General features: G+C 37.9%; 1 protein-coding gene and 1 pseudogene across 1 annotated transcript in view; one reads left to right on the top strand and one right to left on the bottom strand.

Moving 5' to 3' along the window:
- PLD5 (phospholipase D family member 5) overlaps positions 1 to 21,233 on the bottom strand; it is a 356,225-nt gene that overhangs the window by 255,642 nt on the left and 79,350 nt on the right. The window contains exon 2 of the mRNA XM_033197381.1: positions 5,023 to 5,159. Within this exon, the coding sequence (XP_033053272.1) occupies positions 5,023 to 5,159 (137 nt within the window). The remainder of the gene's footprint in view (positions 1 to 5,022; positions 5,160 to 21,233) is intronic.
- Positions 18,469 to 21,233, top strand: part of LOC117075943 — a 51,450-nt pseudogene continuing 48,685 nt past the window's right edge.

The following is a 21,233-nucleotide window of genomic DNA, read 5'->3' as shown; positions in this document are numbered from 1 at the left end:
TGATGAGATGCTGACAGACTGTAAATGTTGATATTCTTTCAACTTTCAGAAGTGAGGAGCGCTACACACACAGAGGGAGTTTAACGATAAAGTAATAAGATCTCAGCAAAGGTTTAACTGAGCAAGCAGCACTTTATGATAGTGACAACACATGGAGAAAAGCAGAAAGAGAACACAGTGGACTTCGGTACAAAGTAATTGGAAACTGAGCATCATGGGGTAGAGTTAGCACCTCCTTCAGGTAAAGTCTGGGAAGGAGTCCAGGAAGGTTAGCTTCAGGAAAGGGATGAGGTCATGAGAGGAAGAACTGGAATTTTCTAGAGAAAGGTTTAAGCTGAGACTGGCATGCTCAAGAACTTCTGTAGACCAGCGAATTTTCATACAGGTCTGTGTCAGTGCCAGTATATTCAATGGTGCATCTCCAAAAAGCCCTCACCTCTTTTAACAGGGGTGTGACTGCCTGGAGGAATCTAGAACTGAACAACAGAACCTACTCTCCCTGCAGACTTATGAGGGCCGGGACCAATGGCTGAGGCTGCCCTGAGGACAAGGATGGGTAAAACCAGGAGTCAACCAGTTTAAGAATTGGCTGTCAGATTGAGGCCAAAAAAAAAAAAAAAAAAAAAAAATCCAAGTGAGACTTCAGGATGCTGCAGGAAGCATGGCGGTATGCTAATCATGATCTGGCAAATGGATGGGAAGAAAATTAAGACAGAAGGGGTTGACAGAGGAGGAGGTTTAGGGAAGTAAGAGACTGAATAAACAAATGGACAATGACCAAATCATATATGAAGGCTGCACAATCTGTAGGCTCCTGCCCAGGAAACTAACCCCTTATCTGCAATAACCAGTCCAGGAAGCCAGTCTGCTGTAAGTGAGACTTGCAGGAAGTCAGATTGCTATCTCTAGTAACAATCCAGGAAGCTAAATAATAATTTCCATAACAACTGGCCCCAAATGGCCAGGACTTGACCAATGACCAACATCTTCCTTAATTTTTGTTCCTACTTCCAATTCAGGATCAACTAGAGAAAGTCAAGTATGACCCTCTAACCAATTACATAGGATGTCACTTCTAGTTATCCCACCTACAGCCTACCCAAGCTGATAGCCTCTAATCAGAGCACACCTAGAACCTTCTTTCTTCTACTACGAAGTTTTCCCATTTCTCTGCCTGCCTCTGAGTCTCTGCAAAACACAATTGATGGTGGGTGACTCCCTTGCTGCAGCAAGCTCTAACTACATAGCCTCTGCTCTTGTGTGATTTGTCTTTGTATATTTCCATAGAACCAAAGACTAAAATCAGGATAGATTCAGGATAAGTGAAGAAGTGAGAGGAAAACAAAGTAGGCTGTGAATAGAGAAGAGGAATTTCTAGACTCTCTGGAGGAACAAGGAGATAATTAACATTTGCATATTATTTTTAATGAGTTTCCTGATGCTTTGCCATGGGTTTATACAATTTACTGAATCCTCATAAACTTTGTGAGACAGAATTTTTAATCTAACATTTTTAAGGAAAATGAAATTAAAAGAGCTTTCATAACCCATTAAGGGTGAAGAGACGTCCCACGCCGAATTTATTCTTTTCACTATGTCAGGTCACTCTCCCAGACCCTCTCTGACATCCCCATTTTATTAGTCCGTTTTCACACTGCTGACAAAGACATACCTGAAACTGGGAACAAAAAAGGGTTTAATTGGACTTACAGTTCCACTGGGCTGAGGAGGCCTCAGAACCATGGCAGGAGGTGAAAAGTTGCAGTGGCAAGAGAAAATGAGAGAGAAGCAAAAGCAGAAACCCTGATAAATCCATCAGATCTCGTGAGACTTATTCCCTATCAGGAGAATAGCATGGGAAACATGGCCCCCATGATTCAATGACCTCCTTCTGGGTCCTTCCCACAATATGTGGGGATTCTGGGAGATACAACACAAGTTGAGGTCTGAATGGCACACAGCCAAACCATATCACCCATTGTAGTTGTGACCACTGTAAATTGCCGCAACAGTCTCACGACTCTACTGCAACTCCTTGTGCAGTCTCTTGGTGCTCTGCTGATAGGGGATGAATGAAATAATTCAATTCATATCTTCCTCAAGCTTACAGCTAGTAAGTAGTAGAAGCAAGATTTGAATTCAGATCTTCCTAATTTCAAAGTCCATGGTTGTTAACTGTGTTAGGCTAGCTTGGAAGTGGAGTTGCTTGCTGGCAGGTAGGTGTGAGGGTGAAGTGGACATTAAATTTGAATTGCTTAAAAAAATGGCAAGGCTAGAGTCTTGGGAAGTAAATTCTTAAGTTGCTAAAAACATTGGCAAGGGATGAGATGGATGGGTGGAGGTCTGTTAGCCAGGCACAAAAGGCTCACTCCCCAGGAAATGATTGAGGAACTCCAGAAACGTTGCATCCACCTGGAGTACCCTCCGTTGGCAGAATATGACTTCCAGAAGGATTCTGTCAACCCTGATGTCAACACTGACCTAAAGCCCACAGCTGTCCTCAGACCCTATCAGGAGAAGAGCTTGTGGAAGACTGAATCAAATTCAAATGAGAATAATCCAGAAAAGGTGGTGAAACAACAGGTTGGAAACTGGATTTGGGGTATAAGGAGATGCAGTAACCCTACCTCCTCATCCTGTGCATTGGAGAGAGGAGCCAAGGCAGAAACTTCCTGGGGATGAAGTTAGGGGAAGCAAGACACCAGTTCTAGGGCAGACATACAAGAAGCGCATGTTGTAATGTCTGAGAATGCAGAACAGAAACCCAGGGCACAGGGCAAGAAGCTGCAGAGGAAAGACCTAGAGGGGACATATGTTTTGGAAAAGATCTCTCTCTCTCTCTCTATATATATATATATACACACACACACACGCGCGCGCGTGCACGCACACACACACATATACATATATAAACACATATATATGCATATATATACATATATACAATCATTTATCATATACAATATCGCATATATATATGACATATGTTATCTAGTAACCAGGGTAGTGAGTCCAACCACCCACAGGAAAAGAGAATGCGTAGTAGCTAGAATAATATTTTCTAGATGGTGGGAGAAGTAGTATTAAGTCATTAGAATTTAGTTACTGATTGGAAGAAGAAATAGCCAGACCCCAATTCCAGTTACATGAGTTAAAAATAAAAATTAAAGCAAATTTTAGCTTCCTCCAAGTTAAAAAAAAATGACTGCTGTTGAAAATTACCAATACCTGGTAATGTGCAATGAAATGATCAGGCATTTTGTTTTAAGGAAGCTGCTATGGTTTGATCTCCATGAAATTGCTTTCTAGGTGTTCGAGTTTGCATTTAAAATACATAGCACTCTTCACTTTAAGGTGAGGAGAGAGAGAAGCAGTGTGTTCTCACTCAATAAATATGAGTCATGGTCCCCTTGTCTATGTATATTTGACATGCAACAGCATTAGCAAAAGATGACAGTAATCTACTGTTCTTCTGTTGCTTTCATTACAGTAATCACGAAACAATTTTTCACCTAAATCCAGTCTGGAAAGTAAATATATTTACAAAATACCTTTTTTTTTACTTCCAGCTTTTAAGTTCAGGGGTACACGTGCAGGATGTGCAGGTTTGTTACATAAGGAAATGTGGGTGATGTTTTGCTGCACAGATCATCCCATCACCCAGATATTAAGCCCAGCATCCATTAACTATTCTTCCTGACACTCTCCTTCCTACCCCCACTCCGACCCTCCAACAGGCTCTGGGGCACGTTGTTCCCCACCATGTGTCCATGTGTTCTCATCATTTAGCTCCCACTTATAAGTCAGAACATGTAGTATTTGGTTTTCTCTTCCTGCATTAGCTTGCTAAGGATAATGGCTTCCAAAGTCATGCATGTCCCTACAAAGGACGTGATCTTGTTCCTTTTATGGCTACATAATATTATGGAATACCTTTCTAACATGAAGGAAGAAAATCTAAAATGTGTATTGATTCCTTTCTTGTATGCTCTGTTCTGTATATAATGCCTGTTGCCTAGTAACTAGACTATAAGGTACTATAGGTTTAAAAAAAAAAAATGCCAATTGTCTTTTCAGAACATTTCCTGCGCCAGAATATTCAACCTCAAAGCGAAATATCCAGGATAAAACTCACATACAGATTATATGGTTGTTGTTTACTTTACGTTAGGAAATGGCGGGGGGTCTTAGGCTAATGCTTTCCATTGGGGAAATATAACAATTTAAATTTATTATAAGCTCTAATTCATAATTACTGTTGTAATTTAGTGGCCTCACTTCAGCTTTGCAGCAATATGTATATAAAAATAGACCTCTTATTTATCTGCCTGTTTTTGGCACTTTTCTTCACCCTCCCTGAACCTGAAAAAACAGTAGCAGCTCAGCGAAGAGTTTGATGAGGAGATTTCTGGGATTGAGACTACGCTGTGATGTCTCTGCTGGTCAGCAATGGCCCCCAGGAAATGCTACTTAATGTAACTGAAGAGACATAATGCATACATAAAAGAGTAAAGCTATTGTCGTTTCTAGATTAAAAACAAACTATGTGCTAAATTGGAACAGGTTGAGGAGCCCTGTGTCTTCTAATAGACACACTTACTTCTTCAATCCCTAACTTTAAGTTAGAATTTTCCCTGAGACATGTATTTTTTAACTGGCATTTGATGGAACAACTAGCACAGCGTTCTTTGTCCACTGGGTCACTCCTTTTTACAGGCTCATCATAGAACACCCAAAACAAACCTCATATACAGTGGTCTCTAGAAATGCAGACTGTTACAAAAATTTTTTGTTGCCCACCAGCCTGTAGAGAATATGACCAGACTGTAAAGTGAATTCAATGATTACTCATTACTTGCCCTAAAAGTAAGAGCACCAGTGGACAGACTCACGCCTCAGTTTAAGCCAAGTGGAGCCTGGATGACTAACATGTGTTTATGTATTTTCTTCTCCATTATTCAAGGCCCTCTTTGGATTTCTTGCCCACCCCCTAAAAGAGAATTTTTGTTTGTTACCTCTTACCGACATTTATTTTGGCAATTTTTTTCTGAGAGTCCATCCTCATCCTCTCCCATGATGTCCACAGCTGAAAAGATCAGTGCAACGAGAATGGCAAAGCAGCACACCAGGGCAAAGATCACGATGCACTTCTGCTGGGACTGAAAGAGGAAACAAAGACAAAGAGAAGTAAGTGGTGCTGCTTTCTCTTGGGAAACTCAAGATGTGCCAACTTCTCAACATTCCATGAAAAATGGGTGGGGATATGATTGTCACTGACAGAGAAGGGAAAGCTGTTCTCTAGTGAACATGCCCAAGATCTTTGTGCTTATTCCTCAACACAGCCTTCAAACCCCACTTCAAGTAACAGACCCTGTTAAATAACTCAAGTGTAGTATCCAGGCTTCTGAATGAGTTTGCTCTTCTTCTTCCTACTCAAAAGCAGTCCAGAAAGGATCACTATGATATCTACTGTTTCAAATTAAAAATGAAACACATATGCTGGCATCATGCTGTCGATAAAAACAGTCAAACTCTGTAAAATATTTGAAGATATTTATTCTGAGTCAAATGTGAGTGACCGATGGCCCATGACAGAACCTTCAGGAGATCCTGAGACCGTGTACCCAAGGTGGTGGGCCATAACTTAGTTTTATACATTTTAGGGAGACATAAGACATCAATCAATACATGTAAAATGTATATTGGCTCAGTCCGGAAAGGCACGACAGCTGAAAGTCGGGGGTTCCAGGTCATGGGCGGAGTCAAAGATTTTCTGATTGGCAATTGGTTGAAAGAGTTACTATCAATAGCAAGGAATGTCTGAGTAACTATAAGGGGTTGTAGAGACCAAGGATTTATCATGCAGATGAAGCTTCCAGGTAGCAGGCTTCAGAGAGAATAGACTATAAATGTTTCTTAACAGACTTAGAGTCTGTTCTATCAGCAATTCCAAAAGGGAGGAGAGCACAAATGAGGCATGTCCAGCTCCCACTTCTCATCATGGCCTGAACTCGTTTTTCTGGTTAACTTTGGAATGCGCTTGGCTGAGAAGAGGGTTCCATTCAGATGGATGGGGAAGTTTGAATTTTATTTTTGGTTTACAATGTGTTATTTAACTGACATTGTTTACTTTAAAACTCTGAATGCAGACATAACTCTTGATATGATTTTCACTTAGAAATACAAGCTGAATGTCCAGGTGGTTAAAGTCACTCACATACATATCATTAGGCCCAAGTATTATAATTTGAGTTATTTCTCTCTCTACGGGCTCATGGCTAAAAGTGGCCGAAGACATGGCCATGAAAACTGGGCAGGAGCTGTGACCACTGCAACAAATTATTTTGCCTGCTTTCCCTCTGCTCAGTCTGAATATTTGTGCACACCCAAAATTCCTATGTTGAAACTTGAACCTCCAAGGTGATATTAGGAGATGGGGATTTGGGGGAGGAGATTAGGTCATGAAGGCGGAGTTCTGCCCTCATGAATGAGTCTCAGAGATGGGAATGGTGGCATGCACCTACAGTCCCAGCTAGTAAGGAGGCTGGGGTGGGAGGATTGCTTGATTCCAGGGTTTTGAGGCTGCAGTGCACGATGACCATGCCTGTGAACAGCCACCACACTCCAGTGTGGGCATAATAGTGAGAATTTGTCTCTAAAAGGAAAAAAAAAGTCCTTAAAGAGCTCCCTTGCCCCTTCTCTCATGTGGGGATACAGCAAGATGGCACCATAGATGAAAAAGGGTACAGGCCCTCATCACATGCCAAATCTACCAGCATCTTGATCTTGGATTTCCCAGCCTCCAAAACTGTGAGAAACAAATTTCTGTTGTGTATAAGCTACCCAGTTTATGATATTTTGTTATAGCAGCCCAAAAAGACCAAGATACATTTGATAAATTCTGGACGGAGAAAGGAGGAAAAGCAATTTTAAAAGTCTATGCACAGCTTTTAAGGGTTATTTACAGAGGTGAAAGCGTCATCTTTTGTCAGCCAGCCAGGCATACATCACTCTGTTAGTGATAAATATTTGTGTACACACATACACACACACACAGTTCAGAGCCTTTCTGAAACCAGCTGACTTTGCATCCTCTTACCACCCTGCTTCACTTTATCACTAAAGCCACATGATTTCCTAAGAATCCAAGAAACCTCCCAACCTCAGAGTCCAGGTCACCTAGAGCTATCCTTAAATGACAGATTGTAGTTAGAAATAGATGTAGTTAAGTCAAAGGAATTAATGGTGTTTCTGTTTCTGTGACCAGGCACTATCAGCTCACATGAGTGCTTCATTTTTGTTTCAAATCCTCCTTCAGGCCTCATCTCCTATTGCAACCTCAATCCAAGTCCATTCCTGCCTGTCACTATGTTTTCTTACCCCTCACTCAAACATGAAGTGATGAAAGCCAAAGAAAGATACAGTGATTATTCTTTTACCCTAGACCCTGCTTATCTGTAAGACATGGATTCTGTTTTATTTTTTATTTTTATTTTTTGCCTTTTGAGATGGAGTTTCACTATTGTTGCCCAGGCTGGAGTGCAATGGCACGATCTCGGCTCACCGCAACCTCCACCTCCCAGGCTCAAGCGATCTCCTGCCTCAGCCTCCCGAGTAGCTGGGATTACAGGCATGCACCACTACGTGCAGCTAATTTTGTATTTTTAGTAGAGATGGGGTTTCTCCATGCTGGTAGGCTGGTCTCGAACTCCCAACTTCAGGTGATCAGCCCACTTCAGTCTCCCAAAGTGCTGGGATTACAGGCATGAGCCACTGTGCCCAGCACTGTTTTATTCTTTCTATCCTCAAGCCAACAGCACAACCCTAACAAATAGAAGATGTTCAAGAAATAATTATTGTATAAATAGTGAATGAACGAAATGAAAATTACAATGGCATATAATATGGTTTGACTGTGTCCACACCCAAATCTCATCTTTAATTGTAGTTCCCATAATCCCCATGTGTCATGGGAGGGACCAGGCAGGAGGTGACTGAATCTGGGGGCAGGTTTTTCCCATGCAGTTCTTGTGACAGTGAATAATCTCACGAGATCTGATGGTTTTATGAAGGGCAGTCCTCCTGCACACGCTCTCTTGCCTGTCCCATGTAAGAGGTGCCTTTGCTCCTCCTTCACTTTCCACCTTGAATATGAGGTCTCCTCAGTCATGTGGAAATGTGAGTTCATTAAACCTCTTTCCTTTATAAATTACCCAGCCTCGGGTTTGTCTTTATTAGCAGCATGAGAATGGACTAATACAGCATACTTCTGAGAATGCAGAGACACAAAAAATGGTTCTCTCAAAACTCATTTGAGATCTTTTTGAAAACTGGCTTGAGTCCATATTTTGGTGATTATAAATTTTGTATTTCATCCTTTTTTACTTCCTGCTGGTGCTACAGGCAAATTCATGGGCCACATTTAGCAACTATATAAAACTTGCAGAAGAGATGTGTATTCATCTTGCCATTTTATTTTTCATCCATCCCTTATTCCTCATCGATTTTGTTTCAAGTTTATATTTTGACAAATTATAGTTTTATAAGGTACAAAGTGATTTTTTAAAAATATAGGTAGAATCATAAATTAAGCTATAAAACTGTCCATCACCTTAAATATTTGACATTTTCGTGATGAGAACATTGGAGATATACTCTCTTAATGATATAATGTACAGTACTCAAGTATTATCTATATTCACCATGCTATGCAACAGATCTCAAAAAGAAACAGACTTATTCCTCCAATCTTAGGCTTTGTACCCCTTTGCTTATCTCCTCATCCCCTCTACCCGCCAGCCTCTGGTAACCACCATTCTACTCTCTACTTCTATAACTTCAATTGTTTTATATTCCGTGTATAAGTGAGAACATGTGGTATCTGCCTTTTTATGTTTGGCTTATCACATAGCATGTGTTCTCCAATTCTATCCGTGTTGGCACAAATTATAAACTTTCTTTTTTCAGGTTGAATACTATTTCGTTGTAAATACATTCCACATTTTCAAAACACCATTCATCTGTTGATGGGCACTTAGGTTAATTCCACAGCTTGGCGATTATGAATAGTGTTGCAATAAACATGGGAGTGCAGACATCTCCTCAACATACTGATTTAAAATCTTTGGGTAAATACCCAAAGGTAGGATTGCTAGATCATATGGCAAATCTAGTTTTAGTTTTTTGAGGAATCTCCATACAGTTTTCTATAATGGATACACTAATTTACATTTCTTCCAATAGTGCGTAAGTTCCCTTTTCTCCAGTCCTTGCCAATGCTAGTCTTTTGTGCTTTTCATGATAGCCATTCTAACACATGAAAGGTAAAGTCTCATTGTGGTTTTAATTGGCATCTCCCTAATGATTAGTGATACCGAACTTTTTAAATGTATCTGTTACCCATTTGTATGTCTTATTAAAAGAAATATCTATGAAAGTCTTTTACTTCTTTCTTACTCAGATTACTTGTTTTTCTTCCTATAGAGTTGAGTTTCTTATATAGTTTATTAGTTTTCTATCAGATGTATGGCTTGCAAATATTTTCTCCTAATCCCTAGGTTGTGTCTTCACTCTGTTAATTCCTTTGTTTTAAAGAAGCTTTTTATTTGAATGTAATCCCATTTGTTTATTTTTGCCTTTGTTGCCTGTGCTTTCGAGGTGAAATCTAAAAAAGTTATCATCCAGGCCAATGTCGTGTAGCTCTTCCCCTGTTTTAGTAGTTTCACACTTTCAGGTTTTATGTTTCTTTCATCCATTTTGAGTTGATTTTGTATATAGTGTGAGATAAGGTCCAGTTTCTTTCTTTTGCATATGAATATCCATTTTTCCCAATACCATTTATTAAAGACAGTGCTCCTTTTCCATTGTGTATTCTTAGTACCTTTGTCAAAAATAAATTGACCACAGATGTGTGGTCAATTTGAGCATTTTTTTAAATCATGAAAGGATGTTAAATTTTGTGAAGTGTTTTTTCTGCATGTAATGTGATGATCATGACTTCTTATTTTTTGTCAATGTGGCTTATCACATTTAATAATTTCTCAATGGGGATATATCCTTGTATACCAGGGATAGATACTATTTGATCATGGTAAATGATCCTTTTCATGTGTTGTTGAATTTTGTATTTTTTTTGAGAATATTTGCATCTATATTTATCAAGGATATTGGCCTGTAGTTTTCTTTACTTGTGATGTTCTCGTCTGGCTTTGGTATAGGGATAACGCTGACTTTGTAAAAAGACTGTGTAAGTATTCTTTCCTCTTTGATTTTTTAGAAAAGTCAGTGGGGAATTGGTAATAGTTCTTTAAACGCTGGGCAGCATTCAGCAGTGAAGCCATCAGGCATTGGGCTTTTCTTGACGAGAGACTTTTTTTATTACTGGTTCAATCTCCCCACTTGTTCTTGATCTGCTCAGATTTTGTATTTCTTTGTCATTCAGTCTTGATAGGTTATATGTGTCTAGAAATTTATTTCTATTTCTTCTAGGGCATCCAATTTGTTGGCATATAATAGTTCATAATAGTTTCTTATGATTGTGTTTCTGTGGTATCCGTTGTAATGTCTCCACTCTTATTTTTGAATGTATTTATTTGAGTCTTTTCTCTTTTTTTTCTCTTTTTTCTTAGTCCAGCTTAAGGTCTGTCAAATTTGTTTAACTTTTCAAATAACGACTCTTAGTTTTATAGTTTTATTGATCTTTCTAGTTTCTAGTTTCTATTTCATTTATTTCTGTGATAATTCTTATTATTTATTTTCTTTTGCTAACATTGGGCTTAGTTTGTTCTTTTTATGTTTCCTTAAGGGGTAACATTATTTGAAATATTTTTTTCTTTTTGATATAGGCATTTATTGCTACAGACTCACCTCTTAGAACTTCTTTTGCTGCATTTCTAACTTTTGGTATGTTGTGTTTCCATTTTCATTTGTCTCAAGATATTTATTAATTTCCCTTTTATTTTGTTCATTGATTGATTGGATATTCAGGAGCATGTTGTTTAATATCAGCGAGTTTTCTGAAATTCTTACTGTTAACTGATTTTTAGTCTTAACCCATTGTGATCAGAAAAATACTAGATATGATTTCAATCTTCTTAAATTTGCTTAGACTTGCCTTGTGACCTAATATATGGTTTATTCTGGAAAATGTTCTGTGTGCTCTTGACAAGAATGTGTATTTGGCTGTTGTTGGTTTGGAATGTTTTGTACATGTCTGCTAGGTCCATTTAGCCTGAAATGTTGCTCAAGTCCAATGTATTCTTATTGATTTTATGTCTATCCAATACTGAAAGTGGTGTATTAAAATCCTCTACTTTTATTGTATTGAAATATGCCTTTCCCTTCAGATACTTTAATATTTCCTTTATAGATTCAGCTGTTACACTTTTAGGTGCATATATACTTATAATTGTTACATCCTATTGATAAATTGACCACTTTATCATTATATAATGCCCTTCTTTTGTCTTTTTTTAAATAGTTTTTGACTTAAAGTCTATTTTGTCTAGTGTAGCTATCACTACCCTTGTTCTCATTTGGTTTCCTTCTATGTGTAATATCTTTTTCCATCCTTTAATGTTCGATCAATGTGTTCCTTGAAAAGTGAAGTGTGTAGCTAAAGTTAAGTGGATTGTGATGAATGGACTAAATGCTATGCTCAGTATATTATATTCGATTGTGGCAAAACTAATACCTGCTTATTGTCAAAATTTGCTGCAGTTATTGTTTTTCTCGCTATGTGGGGTCTAGGGGATAGGCTTTGGGGCTGTGTGAAACATTAAGCTTCAGTTTATGGCAGATCTAGTGTCTACCTGTTGCGGAAATTCACTGCCAGTGGGTGGGGAAAGGGTTTTCTCATTCCCTGAGCAGCTCCTAGGGGTAGGGTCAAAGGCTGGACATGGAGCCTGGCTATCCACGGATTCAAGCCTAGTAGTCCTTCCCACCTCTTCTGGGAGTGACCGGCTTGACTTTGCAGGTGATCTATGCTATTACCTGATACCTCTGATCAAGCACTGCTGGCAGGTACACTGAGCTTTCATCAAGATCTACCCACTGGTCTCCGTGGGTTCTGCTTTCTTGCTTTGTTTCAGCCTGACCCCAGGTGATCTGGCTTTGCCATACCCTCCTGTTTCCTGTTCCCTGTGAGGTGTGAGTGGAGTAGGCTTCCTGGGAAGTGTCAGAGAAGTTAGATGTCTACCTCCTCACATCTCTTTTCTGACTATAGAAAGCATGAGTACTGAGGAATCCTGTGTGGTGCTGTGCCAACTTGGGGAAGAGGGAAGGATGGCATGGTCAAAGCAAGACTGTTTCTTTTAGCTTTCAATGGGGAAATTTAGTTCCATGGAAATGAAGAAAAGCATTGACTGAGGTTTATTCCTACATTGTGGAGTTTCACCACCATATTTTTGTCTGTGGATAGTTACTAGTTGATCTTTCTGTTGGAGGGAATGAAGACGGGGGCCAACTTGCCATTGTCACTTCACTAATTTTACTTTCAAGAAACGCACAGTGAACTGTTTGAGGGTTCAGGCTGCAAAATAAGATTGCTTGAATTCTGCCATTTATTGGATGTATGCTCTGAGCAAGTTATTTAGCCATATGCTTCAGGTTTCTTGTCTGTAAAATGGGGATATTAATAACAGCTTCATAGAGTTATTATTAATAAAGTTAAATGAGATGCTATACGTAAAAGTACTTAAAACAATACATAGAAGATAGATAGTAAATGAGTCTTTGCTATTGTTAGTATATTGTTGCATTTTTAACACTTGTATTTACGTGCCTCAAATATTTTTGGAGAAACAAGGCAAATATATAAACATTCAACAAAACTGTAACAGAGAGGCAGAGAGACAGAAATAGGAAGAAATAAGACAAAGAGAGAAGGCAAATGTTAGATGGAAATTTCCTAGAATAAAATTTGAGGAATTGTTCTAGCTTAGTCTCATAACTCAAAACCCTAAAGCAATGTTTCCCAAATTTAAGCATGGATCAAAATCACTTGTAAAAACATACATTGCTACGTCCCAAGGATGTACTTGTAACAAGTTTTCAAGACATGTTCCTGCTGCTGATCTCTGGGCCACACTTTTGAACCTGGGCCCTAAAGTATCATCTAAAATAAATCCTGCTTAGTACATGTTCATCCTTCAAATTTACCTGCCTTTAGTAGTTCATTTTCAAACATTAAAAGGATCATGATAATCTAATGAAAAACATATAAATTTTGTAATTTATTTTCTTTGTGGTGGCTTTAAAAATAATTTTAAGTAATATTTTTAAATTTTGAAAATGTTTTCTCCTTGCTGTCAGTTTTTTTTTTTTTTTTTTTTTTTTTTTTGAGGCGGAGTCTCGCTCTGTCGCCCGGACTGGAGTGCAGTGGCCGGATCTCAGCTCACTGCAAGCTCCGCCTCCCGGGTTTACGCCATTCTCCTGCCTCAGCCTCCCGGGTAGCTGGGACTACAGGCGCCCGCCACCTCGCCTGGCTAGTTTTTGTATTTTTAGTAGAGACGGGGTTTCACCGTGCTAGCCAGGATGGTCTCGATCTCCTGACCTCGTGATCCGCCCGTCTCGGCCTCCCAAAGTGCTGGGATTACAGGCTTGAGCCACCGCGACCGGCCTGGCTGTCAGTTTTTATTTTAACGATATTATTTCTAAAATCGGAAAATGTTTGCTTTTAACTATGTTGAAAAAAACCCTCAAAATGTAAAAAGAAAATCACTCATAATCCTGCTGAGACCTAACTGCCATTTATATTTCGTTCTTGTTCTTTCCTATATTCCATCTGCCTATCTAATAATCTGATAAAATCATATCATGCTGTAATTAAGGTTTATATTCTGGTTTTTGCACTCGATGATATGCTAGTGTCCTTAAATGTTCTTTCATAGCATAGTTCTAAATTTTTGCATAATATTCTAATACGTGGACATATCATCGTCTCCTTTACCCTAAAAAACTTTCAAGAAGCCACTCATTTTACAATAGAAAAAAGTGATTAAACTTTTTTTCATTTTATCCAGTTTCCCTAGATATTATAAATGGAAACCATCAAAAAGAAGCTTTTAGCAAGGTTTAAAGTAATGTAATAATATTCACATTAATCTAGTCCAGAAGATACTCTAACCCAGGAAAATATAGTTAGTTATCTCAATAACAATTCTGAAGAGAGCAGCTTGAAAATACCATACCAGGTAAATAGTGAGCATTCAATGAATGAATCCTAACAAATACAATATCATTGACTTGTTTCTCTTTATTCTGAATGCTATAATAAATAGCAATAGATAAGTAAGAACTCTAGCTACTTTGTATGCTCTTGGAAGTACTTTGATAACTCTCACACATTTATTTTAACTTCTATTAGTTTAATTTTATATTAAATTCCATTAAAATAAATTTATTTTAACTTCTATTAGTTTAATTTTATATTACTAAATTCCATAAATTTAATTTATTTTAACTTCTCACAAATTTATTTTAACTTCTATTAGTTTAATTTTATATTATTAAATTCCATTAAAAGAAGCAGTTTAGCTAGTTATTTCCATTTTCATTTGCCAAAGAAGACAAATTCAGACTCTGATATTCATTTTTAAATATCTCCTCAGAATAATGTACTATAACAATATAAGGTCATGTCACTACTTTCCTTAGTCTCATTTAATTTTCACCTCATCAAAAGTGAAAGCTTATGTTCAAATGATAGAATAAGAGCCGCATAAATGATATCAAACTCCAGGGAACCAAGAGACATTAATTTTCAATCCTTAACAGGCAATTCCAGAAATCAATTTGAACTACCCTTTTCTGTTTTTATTGAATTTAATCAAGGGAAGCAAGTTTTAAGGAGAATCCATAAACATGTTTATAACCTAAACTTCACAAGACAAAATTTAAAATGTTATTATATAGCATCAGCCAATCTGTACTTTCACAGCAGTTTACATGCATATGAAAAGAATTGCTTTCTTGGTCAAGAAGTAAATATTAAAAAATGCTAACATTCAAAATATTTGAATGTCATATCCTTAACAAATATGTTTTAACTCAAATACAGAAATAGAGCTATATTATCTCTAACTAGAGAAAGTGTTAAACTTGAAATTTTCAAGCTGGGCTTTTAAATCATTGAACAAGCTCTTAAAAGGAATTTGCACCTAGGCCGGGTGCAGTGGCTCATGCCTGTAGTCCTAGCACTTTGGGAGGCCAAGGTGGGAGAATTGCTTGAGTCCAAGAGTTCAAGGCTACTCTGGTCAACATACTGAGACCTCATCTCAATTTTATTTTTTATAAAAACATTTTAAACAGGAAAAAGAAGGAATTTACCTTTAGGAACTTATGACCCTAGAGGTAAAAAATGTAAATGTGCAACAATTATCTAAAAATTAAAATTATTCACATTATTTTTCATGTATTTACCATGACAATTTTCTAAAACAAAGTCATGGTCAAGTCTTAAAAATAATACTTTTTATGTGTACAGTTCTTAAAATCTACAAAGCTGAAAGTTCTAGTAGAATTATTCCCTACATGAAAAATATGCAAACTGGGACTCAAAGACATTTGGCTATTAAGCTGTCCAAGGTGAACCAAACAGTAGGAGACAGTCTGGGTATTTAATTTAGGTCTAGAAATCTAAAATCTCTATGTCTGTTTTATAGATGCAGACTTTTCCCTTTTTCATTTCTTTTTGATTTCTTCATTTTCTAACTTAATTTTCACTATAGTTATTGTTATTATTATCAGTTTTTGTTAACTTTCCATGGTGGTCCATTAGTGTAGAAACTAAGGCTGAACACTGCCTTCATCTGTGGAGATGTGGTATTCCTGGCCCTGTAGGCCTTTCCTATGATTCTAGATGTGCTGTTATCTTGAGCCCCTAGTGATGTTCCCAAAGGAAGCAGGTCACCCAGTAGATCCAGAGTAATCTCATCTGGTGACTTATCAAATTTCTGGATAATGACTACACTCTGGAATCATATCAGAAGGTCTAGACTACAAATGGCTTAGGGGCATGTCTCTAAAATCCTTATAACAGAGTTAGCACTTCACTTCCTACATATATTTCCATGTTCCTTAGGGCTCTGTCTTAGGATTTTCTCTTCTCATTCTGTACCCCTTTCCTGAGGGACTTTAATTTACTCCAAAGGCATCCCTCGCTGTACATACCAGTAACCTGCAAATGTACATCACCAGCCCACAGCATCCTGCTGAGGGCCAGACCCACATTGAGTGAGCTTCCTTGCCATGGCACAGAGAAGCAGGACCTCGAAAGAGTCCATCAAAATCCCTAAGTTGAGGAGAAAGAGTTGGGATTTTAGAAAGACTAGAGTTGACAGAGCAGAATACCAGAGAGAGAAAAATCCTCACAGAAAAGCGGTGAAGATCTTCAGGTCTCCTTGAGTCTTTAGCTGAGTGCTGATCGGCACACAGCTGTGAGGAGCTACCTGTCACCTGCGACATACCTGCCTGGAAGGAGCAGGTGGAATAATCGCCAGCCCACACACAAGGCCAGCAAGAGTTGGCGTTCCACTCAGAGTGGACACGTATCTTGTAATACATTAGAAGTAGAGTAATTAGAAAGGTACTGACTGGAAAATAAAACAGAAAACAATGAGCCCTAGACTCATGGCTGCTTTGGTCTCTCCTTAAGGAAAAAAAAAAAAAATTATAAAAAGCAAGCCTCAAATTTGGGCATGGCGGCCTGCGAACAACCACTGCACTCCAGCCTGGGAAACATGGTGAGGCCCTGTCTCTTTAAAAAAAAAAAAAGCCTCAAAAAACCCAAATTGTTCACCAGTGAGTAGTAACTATACCTCATAACAAAACTAAAGAATATTTTTTAAAATATGATAATATCCAGCACAGAATAAAATCAAATTCACAGCCTCTGGCATCTAGTAATTTCTACCAGACATGCCAAGAAACAGGAAACTATGATCCACAGTGAGAAAAATAATTAAGCAATTGAAGTCAAGTCAGAAATGACAAAGATTAGTAGACACAGATATTAAAGCAAATACGGTAACTATACTGTAACTATATTCTATATGTTTGAGAAGCTAAGTATGCTACAGAGAGACTTTAAAGGTTATAAAAAAGACACACATTTAAATTCTAGAAATGATAAATACACTGAATGGGATTAATAGCAGATTAGACACAACATGTGAAAAGATTAATGAGCTCCACGAAAAGACAAATAAAAAACAGTAGATTGAACAGAATATCAGTGACAACACAAAAAATCTAATATATATGTCCTTGCAGCCTCCGAAAGAGAGGAAGAGACAGAAAAAATATTTGAAAAATATGATGGCCAAAAGTATCAAAATTTGAGAAAGATATAATAAAGTAATTTTACAATGGAAGAGGGGTAAATTCACCAAAAGGACAGAACAGAACTAAACTTTTATGCACCTAATAAGAGAGCTTCAAAATACATAAAGCAAAAGCTAACAGAACTTGAAGAGAAATTTAAAAGTCTTCAATTATTTAGTGACTTTGAAACCCCTTTCTCATTAGTGGATAGAACTAGTAAACAACATTTCAATATGTACATAGAAGAAATAAAAAATACTATCAACCAGCTTCACTGAACTGACATTTATGGAGCACTCCACTGAGTAAATAGTAGAATTCCTTTATTTAAGAGCACATAGAACATTTACCAAAATGGATCTTATTATAGGCTGTAAAACAAGTCTCAATCAAGTCAAAACAATTTTAGAAAGCCAGGAGCAGCAGTGGCTCACATCTGTAATCCCAGCACTTTGGGAGGCCTAGGTGGGCAGATCACTTGAGGCCAGGAGTTTGAGAACAGCCTGGCCAACATGGTTAAGCCCCATCTCTACTAAAAATACAAAATTAGCTGAGCATGGTGCCATGCACCTGTAATCCCAACCACTTGGGAGGTTGAGGCATGAGAATCGCTTACATCCAGGAGGCGGAGGTTGCAGTGAGCCAAGATCATGTCACTGCACTCCAGCCTGGTTGACAGAGCAAGACTCTTTCTCAAAAAAGAAAAGAAAGAAAAAAGAAGAGAGAAGAGAAAGGCTTTAAATGATAAATGTATATTTTAAAAACGTAAAAAGGAAAAAGAACAAATTAAACTCAAGTAGACAAGGGAATAGAAATAATAAAGAGCAGAATTCAATAAAAGGGAAAACAGAAAACAAAACTATGCACACAAACATCAGTGAATCTGAAGTCTGATTCTTTGAAGCTGTCGATAAAATGGATCAACTTTTAGCAATACAGATAAGAGGGAAAAAAAGAGAAGATACAAATTCCAAATATCTCTATGAGAAACAGGACATCAAAGCAGATCCTACACAAAATAAAAAATAAGAGGATGCTAAGAACAAATTCACGATAAGAAATTTATCAGTGTAGATAAAATGAACAACTTTTTGTAAGATAAAAGTGACTACAGTTCCTTTTCCAATTATCATAACATGAGAAGCCATGAGCAGTAAAGTCTCTCAGGACACCCTGTATGAGGTGGTGCAGAAGGCCCTGCATGGGGGCCAGTGCAAGTGCCCCAAGTTTTTGGAGACTGGGGTTGCAGATAAGTTTGATGAACTATGACCCCCAGAAGGACAAATGCTTCTTGGGCATCATCAGGCTTAAGTCCACGCCCCGCTCCAAGTTCTCTGTGTGTGTCCTGGGGAAACAGCAGCACTGTAACGAGGCCAAGGCTGTGGATATCCCACATGTGGATATCGAGGTGCTGAAAAAACTCAACCAGAATAAGAAACGGGTCAAGAAGCTGGCCAAGAAGTAGGATGCCCTTTTGACATCAGAGTCTCTGATCAAGCAGATCCGGTAAATCCTAGGCCCAGGCCTACATAAGGCTGACACGTTCCCTTCCCTGCTGATACACAGTGAAAATGAAGTGGATGAGGTGAAGTCCACAATCAAGTTCCAGATGATGAAGATGCTGTGTCTGGCTGTGGCTGCTGGCCATGTAAATGTTACAGACAATAAGCGTGTGTGTAACATTCACCTGACTGTCAACTTCCTGGTATCATTACTCAAGAAAAATTGGCAGAATGTTTAGGTTTTATATATCAAGCACACTATGGGCAAGCCCCCAGTGCCCATAATTAAGACACATTCGAATAAATTCTACTGCCACCAGTCAAAAAAGAAAAATTATGAAAGCTCACTCAAAAAAGATAGATAACCCAATTACCCTTATATCAATTAAAGTAAATGAATTTTTAGTTAAAAACCTTCCTGCAGTAAACAACTCCAGATTTAGGTGGCATCACTAGTGAGTTCTGTCAAACATTTGAGAAATAAATAATGCCAATTCTATTCAAGATATCCCACAAAATAAAAATGAAAAAAGCTTCCCAATTCATTCTATGAGGTCAGCATTATATTGATACAAGAAGCAGACAAAGACTTAAATATGTTTCTTGTCCTACTGTTTTATGATACACTATTGAAGAAACCATGCCTCTACTATTCATTTATTTAGCAGATGTGCATTTAATGTCTTCTCTGTGGAAAGAGGAATATGAGGATCTGCAAAGATCATGACCTCAGTAGGGAAGAGAAATTTTCCATTTCCTCTTCAAATTATTTATAAAAATTGCAAAAGGTCTCTGTCTACCTCAGCTTGCCTTTAATTGAAAGATCAATCATCAGTTACACAGTTTTCTTATTTTCCCATGCCTAACTAAAGTGATCTCAATGGCACTAAAGGATGTTTTTGTTTTAGGAAATTCTCGTTATTTTTACTGGACCAGTAATGAAAATGATTTCTGCAGTGAACTAGATGATTTAATCTTTTTCAAGGAGTTGTATTTACACTGGTGCAAAAGTGATTGCAGGTTTTGCCATTAAAAATAGTGGTAACAAATTACCATTACCATTTACTATTAATAAATTACCATTTGTAATTGGTAATTTATTGCCATTACTTTTAGTGGCAAAACCCACACTTGCTTTTCTGGTAATAAATTCAGCATTGGGTATGCACTAGTTGATTTTCTACCTTTAGTCTCTTTCACTAAATTGAGCTCCTTGAGTTCTAGGATCTTGCCTAGATTCATAATGCCTGGCAGACATGTTCAATAAATATTTGTCGAATGATGAATAAGTGAATAAATTAAAAAAACAGCAGAGGCTAATAAATCAATACTTTTTGTGTTTTACCACTCTGGTTATTATTTTTTTTACTACTTATAAACTTCCATTGATTCCCATAACAGAAACATATTGATTTGCAAAATTACACGTGCAAAATGTAAAACACTCTGAGCCCATATTAGCAAACAAAAGAAAATAATACGTGGCACGGAGGGCATCTTTTTTAAAATAGCAGGACCCAGAATGGAAATTAAATTTGAATGAAGATGTTAACTGAGCACAGAGGCCTACTCTACTCCCCATCTTATAAAAAATTCTTATAAATGAAGAACAGATGCAGTATTATAACACTAATTTTATAATGAATGTTGACAACTAGAAGGAGTTCCACCTATGGACAAGAAATTTTAAAGATTTAGTGGAAATTGGATTGACCAAGGAGATGAGAGTCCTCAGACACACATAGGAAAATTCAAACTGCTATAATGTAAGCAGAGCTCTAAGTCTAGAGGCAACAGAGAGTCAGAAATGGAAAGAGCCCCGGAATGACTGGCGCAGTGATGAACTGGGAAACTGTATACAGAGCTGATGGGCCAGTCATCCCTCTCCTCCTACCCCCTCCTTCTGCCCTCTCTGTTGAGCAGCACAAAACAGACGTGTTTTAACTCACAAATTCAAATGAATAGGGGCAATTCACAGCTATGAATAGGGCACTTTCCTCAGAGAGTGAGAACTCCCAGAAGGGCACTACTAGCATGTGAATGTCTCACATCTCAGCAGCATACTCAGTCTCTCGTATGAAACCTGGAGACAAACTCCTGGGCTCAACCCTCATCCAGAGACATGCAAATAGGAATACACAAACATAGGGGTGGGCAGGTAACTAAAAATCTCCAAAAATGTGAGAAAAGCCAAAATCATGAAAGAGATACTGAACCCAGCAGTAAAAGCAAACTCTGGAGAAAATAAAGCCAACAGAGGTCACAGGTGAACCCCTGAAAATAAGAGTCAAGTTCTCAGGAGAATGAGAGAAGTTGCCTCGGTGAAACATCAGAAGAGATTATTATGAAAAGATGACCAGTCAGAGATCTTAGGGATTATAAACCTCAGTAGATGGGCTGAATATCACA

The sequence above is a fragment of the Trachypithecus francoisi genome, unplaced genomic scaffold (assembly GCF_009764315.1).
Source record: "Trachypithecus francoisi isolate TF-2019V2 unplaced genomic scaffold, Tfra_2.0 Lachesis_group5, whole genome shotgun sequence".
NCBI lineage: Eukaryota > Metazoa > Chordata > Mammalia > Primates > Cercopithecidae > Trachypithecus > Trachypithecus francoisi.
The sequence above is the reverse complement of the archived record's forward strand: the minus strand, read 5'-3'. Positions and strand labels throughout refer to the sequence as shown.